The 9,898-nt window shown below is 38.4% G+C and overlaps 1 protein-coding gene and 2 non-coding genes across 3 annotated transcripts; 1 reads left to right on the top strand and 2 right to left on the bottom strand.

Annotated features, from left to right (window-relative positions):
* Nucleotides 1-1,572: 1,572 nt before the first annotated feature.
* Nucleotides 1,573-5,116, top strand: LOC141591614 (glycosyltransferase BC10-like). The gene is made up of 2 exons (XM_074412001.1): nucleotides 1,573-2,911; nucleotides 4,656-5,116. The coding sequence occupies exon 1, from the start codon at nucleotides 1,805-1,807 to the stop codon at nucleotides 2,888-2,890; it is 1,086 nt and encodes a 361-aa protein (XP_074268102.1). The 5' UTR covers nucleotides 1,573-1,804; the 3' UTR covers nucleotides 2,891-2,911; nucleotides 4,656-5,116.
* Nucleotides 5,117-8,910: 3,794 nt separating this feature from the next.
* On the bottom strand, nucleotides 8,911-8,984 carry TRNAT-AGU (transfer RNA threonine (anticodon AGU)). The gene has a single exon. It is a non-coding gene; the product is annotated as a tRNA-Thr (tRNA).
* A 66-nt stretch (nucleotides 8,985-9,050) lies between these two features.
* TRNAT-AGU (transfer RNA threonine (anticodon AGU)) lies at nucleotides 9,051-9,124 on the bottom strand. Its single transcript has one exon. It is a non-coding gene; the product is annotated as a tRNA-Thr (tRNA).
* Nucleotides 9,125-9,898: the final 774 nt, after the last annotated feature.

Raw genomic sequence — 9,898 nt, forward strand, 5'->3', positions numbered from 1 at the left:
TGAAGTAATACTAATTTCTTTAGCAATTATTAAAAACTTGTTTATTGTTTATTAATTATTTTTGTCTTAAAATTATTTTTTTCAAGTTCTTCAATTATGTTGATAGCGGAAGGCATGGTGGTTTGTTTGATGGACTATGGTGTTCAGGGCAGAGGCATGGTGGACGACGGTTGTCGGAGCAGGGGTATGGCAGGACGACGATCGGAGCGGAGAAAGGTAGTGTGGGGGAAAGGGGAGTGTGGGGGAGGGTGGGTGTGAATGAGGGTTGTCGGCTCAGGTGGTCGGTGGTCGGAGTCGCATGGGGTAGGGTGTTCTTTACTCTTGTTGTCGGTGTCGGGTCAGTTGCACGGGGAGGGGGAGTGCGGGGAGAGGTTACTGTTGTTCTTCATCGTTCGTTTTTTTTTCTCTCTTAAATCATTATTTTTTTTTTTTTTTTTTTTGTTGGGGAGTGTCGGCGGTCGCAGGGGCTTGCTGGCAAAGGTCCGGCAAGCGTGGGGTCGGCCGGAGTGATGGGTTTCCGGCGAGGTGTTGGTTAATGGAGGTGTGTGGTGGTTAAGGGAGATGGGTGGTGATGATTTAATGGTGAAGGGGGATTATGAAATGGAGAAAAAAAATTGAACGGATAAAGGAAGAAAGAAATGAGAAGGGTAACATTGTAAATTACGTATGTGAAAGAGTAAAAGGCGTATGTGAAAGAGCAACACCGTAATTTTATTGACAATATGAGTAGACTTGGCAAAATTGACCCGATACGAATGACCGACCCGACCCAAATTGTTAGTGTTTCGAAAGGATTATTATCTATAAATAACTTGATAATAGTTGACGTGAAAATTACCCGAACTCGACCCGACCTGAAGTCTGCAGACTCGAAATCACCTTATCCGAATTTGACCCAACCCATACCCGACCCGACATTTAACATGTCTAAATATGAGTAATTACGTCAATGACGAATGGTAGCTCGGAGAGCTGGCAAAAGCTGACCTGAGCCGAACAGCCTGACCCGACCCAATACAACCAGGAAATTGGGCGAATCGAAACCGACCCGACCCGATCCAATCCGAACTAACCCGATAACCGATAACATACTTATTTTATCCAACACGACCTGACTCGGCCCGTGACCCGATATTTTCTCAACCCGATAGATGACTCGATAACGAACTAGCATAATAATGATTTAAATAAAACCAAATTGACATTTATCTTAATTATTTTCACTTAAAACTACAATTAATACATCTACCCATGGTTAAACAAAAAATTACCATCTCTAGGACTAGCTCTGTTGATGACACGATTGCCACCTCTAGGACTAGCTCCCTATTGATGACATGGTTGCAAGCCGGGTCGGGTTATGCTGACCATCTGACCTGACCCGACTTGCAACCCGTTGATGACCCGATTGTCACCTCTAGGACCAGCTCCCCTCTAATCCTCCTTCATGATTATTCATGGCCGACGTTTAACAATTGGACCTTAAAACTCATAACCCAAACCCTGTAGGCCCAATCCCCCCAATTCCCCCCCAAACTCCATAACTCAAAGTCTCGACTTTAATTCACTGACACTCTCGTCTCTCTCTCTCTCTCTCTGACATACCCACACACCCACACCACTCTCTCCCCAAATTCAATCAATCAATCACCAAACTTATTTCTTCTCTCCTTTTTCCCTCCCTTCCCTTCCTTCATAATCTTCATCCCCAAAAATCCCTCGGCCAACATTTCCCCAAATGTCCCTTCTTCCCAACTCCAAATCCAAATCCCTAATTTTAGAAACCCCCTAATTTTAATTAACAATGATCCGATACTATCTCTTCCTCCCAATTACTCTCCTCCTAATCCTAACCTTACCACTCCTCTTCTCTCTCTTCCCACCTCACTTCCTCTCTCCTCCACCTCAGCAACTCCCTATCCCTACCCCTACCGAACTCTCCGACTTCTCTCTCTTCCGTCGTGCCACCTCACCTTCCACCTCATCTTCCACCTTCTCCCGTCTTGGGACCCACCATAACCCCACCTTAAAAATCGCCTTCCTTTTCCTTACCAACACTCCGTTACACTTCTCCCCATTATGGTCACTCTTCTTCAATACGACGTCGTCTGACTTTTACTCTATCTACATCCATGCCGACCCGGATACTCTCGTGCCCGACCCGGGTGGCGTGTTCGCGAACCGGTTTATTAACTCTCATCACACTGAACGATCCTCCGCTACGCTAATCTCCGCGAGTCGCAGACTCATCGCGGAAGCGATCCTTGATGATCCATTGAATGCCTTCTTCGCGTTGATTTCGCAATCATGTGTTCCGATCCACTCGTTTAATTACGTGTATAATACCGTGTTTGATTTAGGAACCTCGAAATCCGTGATCCCTTTTTGGAACAATAATAAACGACGGAATTTCAAGAGTTTTATAGAGATATTGTCCAATGAGAGCACGCTTCCCTCGCGATACGTGTCGCGAGGGGAGAATGTGATGATGCCGGAAGTACCATACGATAAATTCCGGGTCGGGTCGCAGTTTTTTATATTGAATAAGAAACACGCGTTAATGGTGTTGAAAGAGAGGAAATTATGGCGGAAATTTAAACTACCATGTTTGAAAATACAGTCTTGTTATCCGGAAGAACATTATTTTCCGACGTTTTTGGATATGGAGGATCCGGATGGGTGTACTAGGTATACGGTGACCCGGGTTAATTGGACGGATACGGTTGATGGGCATCCGCATTTGTATCGGCCGCCTGAGGTGTCGGCGGAGCTTATTTATACGCTTAGGGAGAGTAATTTTAGTCATGATTATTTATTTGCTAGGAAGTTTTCGCCTGATTGTCTTGAACCCTTGTTGGATTTGGCTGATTCCGTGCTGTTTAAGGACTGAATGATCGGGTTTTTATGTCCGGTGAGTCGAAATTTTGGGTTTTTGATTGTTTGATTTGGTTATTTGTTATGGTTTTTACTTGATTTGGTGATTTTATTTCGGGTTTTGATTCGTGGATTTGATTTGGTTAGTCATATGGGTGGTGGCATTGTTGTTAGAGATAGGTTTCGAGTTTTTGACTATTTAACTTGATTATTTGTTATGATTTGTCATTGATTGGTGAAGGTTTTTCTTCCGCGGTTTGATTCATGGATTTGATTGGCGATAGGGTTGGCATTGTTGTTTGAGTTAGGTTTCGTGTTTTTGACCATTTAATGTGGTTATTTGTTATAGGTTGTCATTGATTGGTGAAGGTTTTTCTTTCGCGGTTTGATTCATGGATTTGATTGGCCATAGGGGTGGCATTGTTGTTAGAGTTAGGTTTCGTGTTTTTGACCATTTGATGTGGTTATTTGTTATGGTTTTTAGTTGATTTTGTGATTTTTTTTCGTTGTTTTGATTCAAGGATTTGATTAGTGATAGAGGTGGGTGGCATTGCTGTCAAAGTTATATGCTTGCAATCAATAGTGTGTGTATAACTGTATAAGAATGTCTTACTGAGCGAAACGATCCTATTATTTATAAAAACCCACACTCTCATTGATTTGGTGCATTTGATTAGTTATAGGGGCGGCATTGTTGTTGAAGTTTTATGTTGGTGTAGTGGGGTTTGTATGAGTTAGAATGATGACGTACTTGATGGTTTTGAGTGGTAAGTTGTAGCTAGTTGGGATTGATCAGTGTTGGATTATATAAATGGGTGATCTCGGTTAGAGAGACGGTTGAGTAGACGATTTTGAATGAGAAATGATGGATAGAATTGGGATTTTCACCAGTGAGCTGAAATTGAAACAATGTAGTAGATACAATTGGGATTTTTTTTTCAGATTGAAGATTTCTTATGTCGTATTTAGCAACTTTTTTTTTTTTTGCCAAATGCGTTCTTTTCAGTTCTCAAGTGTGCTCAATGCTGCAGTAGTTGTGTAGATCCTCTGTTTGCTGCTTTTACGTTATCATTTCAAGTGAATGGTTTGGCCGATGCTTACTCTTGTATTACGCACATACTTGCAGACTTTCTAGTTGATCGATAGGCTTTTTTTGTGAAATTGTTTGAATGATCAGATGTTTCTTTACCGGCTTAGTTGTGCTGAGTAAACTTGTAGACATAGAGCTACTGAACATACAGATGGTGTTAGTATTCTTCAATATTCCTCTACTACTGTAGAAGCAACTTTGGGTTCGCCTTTATTGAGTGTTCGATTGTGATGTACAGCTTGCTTACTGTCATCTAGCAATTCTAGGTTAGAAGTACTGCTAAAAAGGCTTAGATGATGCTAGTTCGAATAATTGTAAAGTGGGTATAAACTATAAAGAGGAACGATGTTTGCTATGTTAACATTTTTTTTCGTTTGCACCATTTGGGTTTGTCCGGATTTGAGTTGGATAGGACTACAAGGGTTCAACGCTTACCCGCAAATGAAGCTCATTAGCTCAACATCTCTAGTTTAGCTAGATTCGCATGCTAATTGATCTAAGTGCTTATAGGTCACTTGATGTACTCCGTGTGAGTTTCCACATTTGTGGTATCTTGGAAGTCTTCAATAAATGATTCCTTCCTTCATTCAACCATTTTAGTCTAAAGGACTCTCTATGTTAACTACTACTACAAGTTTAGAATCTTTTATTTGTTATTTGTGAGTTTAATGGTTTTGGCTAATTCTGTCAGGTATGGACTTTTCTTCCTCGTAAAGGACGGTTTTACTGTTTTGAATCCCCGGGATTCCTTGTGTCTCATGGCTGCCTCGCTCAATACAGTGGAGCACAACAACGACAGAGTCGACTGAACAACATTCCCGGTATGCTGCTCCCGATCTCCCTTGTTTGCCTTAAACACGCAAAATAAATAAATATTTTGACGCCTCTCGCTGTTGGAGGTTCTTTCTGTACATAAGTTGTAAGGGTAAAGTTGTACCATATCATGTCAAGGTTCCGTGAATATTCGAGTGAGCAAAGGAGCTATCGCCTATCGAGCTTCGTGTAGAATTCAAATTATATACCTTGAGAGAATCTGTATCATTTTTTATATGACCTTTTAATGAGCTCAGTGTGAGCAGGATAACTCAGGGCTCCAATGTCGCTCTGTTTTGCTCCATTTCTTTGTGAAAGCATCTTTCTTTTGACCGCTTTTTTCTTCTTGTTGGTTCGATATTCTTGTCTAGTAATATAAATATATTTGTTTGAACAGGTTTTATACTAGTCGTCCAATAATAACGATTTGAAAGTCTAATGTTCCTTTCTTTATCGTCTTCATAGGTCCTATTCAGAATAATTTAGTCTATCAGCATGATGTTTGTTGATGTTAGCGGTATTAATACACTTTAGCCATGTTTTGTCTGTTGCGATTAGGTTAATGAATAATTATACCAAGTTGTTGCGATTGAATATAAAGTATGATGGAGACCGATTATACCTGAGGAAACAGAATCTAAGGGTTGATGTTATCTTATTTTAGATTTCTAAGCGTTTTTGGTACACGGTGGTTGTAAGTAGTACTCCGTGGTTGACTAGTTGCTAGCCCTGTCGAACAGCCGACAGCCTGTCTGGGATGTTTCCATTGTTTCGTGCTGGTTTATTCCGGTTTGAGTTTTATTGGATCAAGGCCTATGTTACTCCGATACTTCACTTAGATGCCATATTCCGTATCCGATACGTATTTTGTCAGATACGATACGATACTTTGATACTTCATTTTAGATCACAATATTGAAATTTTCGCACAAATTAGCTGTATCCGATACTCCGATACGTATTTTGTCGGATACGGGTAGACGAGTCTGAGTAACATAGATCAAGGCGCAACCTTAGTTGCTTAACCAAGGAGCGTTTTGAGGTTGAAAACCCGTCATGTCACCACCATTAGCGGGGCTAATGGGATTGGGATTCCTGCTCCTCGAGCATAGCTAATCATATTATTGTTTGCCTAGCGTCACAGCAAATTTGTTGGCACCTGTGTTACCCCGACTCTCTGACACGGGTGCTGTGTCAAGTGTCATGTGTCAAGTGTCAGATACGGCTATTTTGTGCGAATTTTTCAATGTTTTGGTCTAAAATGAAGTGTCGAAGTGTCGTGTCGATCTCGACCCGATAGGTGTCGGACACGTGACACGGCAACTAAGTGAAGTGTCGGACCTCGGGACTAGGATTCAAAGCCCTTTTTTTGGTGGTGCTTTTGGACACTTTTAGCTAATTATGTTCTCCAATTTCTCCTTGCAACCCTCTCTAAGACCGTCTTACAGTATGAGACGGTTCTTTTGTTGGTTAAACACTCATTTATCAGTTATCACATAAATGAGTGTTTAATAATCAATAAAAGTACCGTTTTACCTTAAGACGGTCTTATTTACAATTTGTACGAGACTGTTTGACTAGGAGACAATGATGGAAGAATAATTAACAAGAGAGTAGTATTGGGTTGGTTTTGACGCAGTAAGCTGCACGTCAGTGAAAAGTAGGGTTCAGCCAACCAACACAAATACAACAATTAAGAAGGTGACATGTTTGGATTTGTAATCGTTTGGTTAACGTAAATTACTTCATTCATTAGGTAATCATTTAAAGTCGTCTCGTATTTTGTACTGTTAGTTGTCTGAAAGTGAAATTATTTGATTATTACTCCCTCTGTCCTGATCATTTATTGTCCTATTTCATTTTAGAATTTCTCAGTCAATTGTTATTCTTTCTTAACCTTTCTATTGTGTTTTAAGAATGAACTTGATGAACAATTTGATCTACACACACAATTTGGGCCACTTGTCATTTAGTAACTGACCCTCTCCTCTTTCCTGGTCATTGTGCGAAAATCAAAGGGCAACAATTGATCAGGACGGAGTGAGTAGTATATATTACGAAATCATTTTTATGTTATTTTGTTTTATTAAAATACTCATCACAAATAACATAAAAGGTAAACAATTGACTGAGATAAATGTAACTCTGAAGCAAATCTAATTCAACTCGTTTACCTGATTAATAATGAACATTGGTTAGTGATTGATATATACTTTTGACTTGTTTCTCACTTAAAAATAGACGAGCAGACGATCTTATAAGAGATTTTAATCGAGATTTTATACATTTCTATTAGGAAATAGAGATGTTACCCCCTCGTTAATGATCCAAATCCTACTCAGGTGTATGTATGTAACATTCCGAAACTTATCCTTAAAATAGAGGAGTAATGAATTAAGGGAGATAAATTATCATAAAATGGTTTTAGTTTTAAAAGAGGAAATGATACTCGTCATTTCTTAAAAGAAATGGAGATGATTTTAGACCAATATCGAGTTAGCAAGTAATCTTAAAACATTCAAAAGAATGTCAAAGTAGGATTTCTTTTTTGTGGGTCAATTCACTCACCTCAAACCAACACTTAAAACAAACAAGTACAAAAAACAACACAACTACGGCCTACCTTACACTCCCCGCTACCTACATACCAATTTTCAGACCAAACAAAGCATCATAACCTCTTTAAAAGACCCACTAAAAATCCTCGACCATTCGCTAATCTCTCCGACCAGCCTTACTTTACACAACAATAAACCCCACATAAGGACACTTTTGATTTCCACCTTTTCAACGAGTCTAAGAACACCTCAAACCGACATCGTTTGCTATCCCAAACATCGATTAAAAGTTACCCCATTGCAAAATGTTAAATCCTTCAGCCAAAAAGTCGTGTTTGGCAACAAAAAATTTATTAAAGGTTGTATTTTACAATATTTTTTTTTAAAGGCGGTGTTTGAAAAAAAAAATTAAAAGTTGTGTTTGACAAAAAACCCTTAAAACTATCATACTTTGAAAAATCCCTACTAATTTTTGCAAAATAAAAATATGATTCTTACCAAAATGTCTATCCACCAAAGCTACTCGTGTACTTCCTCAGCCACATCAATTATTTGTCTTTATTAAAATAATCGTCATTATTTCAGGTGTTTTTCTCGATTTTATTTGGCTTAATCTACATATGGTATAAAGATAAATATCAAAGATAATAAATAGAGAAAAACATATACTCCCTCCTAGTCAAAATAAACTTCCCTATTTCCTTTTCCGTCTATTCACAATAACCTCCCTATTTCCTTTTTTGGTAAGTGTTTGTGTGGTCCAAATTTAATTGTATGGTGGGGTAGTGTATTTGTGTGGTTGAAATTTAATTATATGGTGGGATAGTGTGTTTCCTTAATATTTGTGCCAAAATGAAATGGGAGGTTTATTGTGAATGGGAGGAAGTACTTGGTAACGTTAGTGTGCGTCTAAAAACTGACGCTCATGCTACAGGTGACGTACACTCTGTTACTTACCATGTTAATGAATAGTGCCATAGTTCACATGCTCTGATTTTATATACCAAATAACATTTACTGCTAAATTGTAACAGTCTTTTCATCATCACAAATAGAATAAAAGTCGTGAATGAATTGCTAATCTCCACTCTATTTATTGAACTTGTTTGTAGAAACATGAAATTAAGTGCACTTAACAAGTATGATACTTATAAATTAGCATACACTAGGAAGAAAAATTATTGACACAAAGGATTGTACTTTTGAGTAACTTAGTAAGTGATTGATAGGCTCTAATTTTGTAGTCCGACTTTTTTATTTCCATATATGTGATGAAAAAAATTAAAAACCGCAAATAATTTAGCAATATGAAGGGACAATTGATGAGTAATAGACGGTCATCGCATAATAGACTTAGAAATGATCAAACCGCGACTTGAAGCACAGACCATACTAATAGCAGCGTGTGCTATGCGTTTCAGACTACCCCGTATCTATTTTTGATCAAGTACCCAATACTAAGCTAATACATGAATCATAAAACGATGTCCAAATTAATAGAACCGTATTATGAAACTTTCAGTTTAAAATATACGTACATTATTGGGAAAAGAACAAAAAATAAAAAGGTGTTTATGCTCTCGTTGAGAGTCGAACTCAAGACCTCCCGCTTACTAAACGGGTGCTCTAACCAACTGAGCTACGAGAGCTATTTGGTGAACGTTCAGTTTAGAATATACATATATTATATGGAAAAAAAATTTAAAAATATAATATGCTTTCGTTGAGAGTCGAACTCAAGACCTCCCGCTTACTAAACGGGTGCTCTAACCAACTGAGCTACGAGAGCTATTTGCTTAACACTTTCATTTTTAAATATTTGATAAAGCGCATCCGTTCGGCATCTTGCATCTATATGACTTGACTTTGCATTGAATTGAGACTTAAGGGTCGAGACCTTTGGATTAATGGATGTTCACGAGTTGAATAGGTGAAACATTTTTTCCTGATCCGCCCGAGATATCATGAGTCACACCATCAGAAACTTGACGATTTGACCCCAACTTTTCACTCGTAGTTACACATTATAAGACAGTTTATCAACAAACTTAGTTGACTCAATTATTATCACAGTTAATTCCCTATCATTATGTATTAACTAGAAGGTAAATCCTTTGGGCTTCGGTTGGATAAGGAGATGGTGATATTTTTTTTATCCATATCGGTGAATCAGTGATCAAAGAGAATGATCAAAGCGGGTGATAAATGATGTTGGCGATAACAAAAACTATGAGAATCATATCTCAAGAGTTGCTATACTACGTCATCATACCTTGAAATAATTCGAGAGACTGCATGCTTACCGCATCCCTTAAAATCTCGATCAACCTAATCCGTGTTAAAGTAAGTCAACCAATGAAGAAATGAGTTGTGTGCCACTGAGATTCCTTTACAACACTACGGACAATGTTTGATTCGAGTGTGGGGAGGAGCATCGTTCCGATTGTAATTAATTGTGCTTGTATTGTTTGATTTATTTATGTCATTTAATTTAAAAAAAAAGTTGGAAAAAAGAGAAAAATGAAAGAAGTGAAAAAAGAAAAAGAAAGAAAAGGATGAATCC

This window comes from Silene latifolia, chromosome 7, assembly GCF_048544455.1.
Source record: "Silene latifolia isolate original U9 population chromosome 7, ASM4854445v1, whole genome shotgun sequence".
NCBI classification, from domain to species: domain Eukaryota; kingdom Viridiplantae; phylum Streptophyta; class Magnoliopsida; order Caryophyllales; family Caryophyllaceae; genus Silene; species Silene latifolia.

Bases quoted from the DNA above. Each gene is read 5' to 3' on its own strand.
- LOC141591614 (XM_074412001.1), top strand. From the start codon at position 1,805: ATGATCCGATACTATCTCTTCCTCCCAATTACTCTCCTCCTAATCCTA.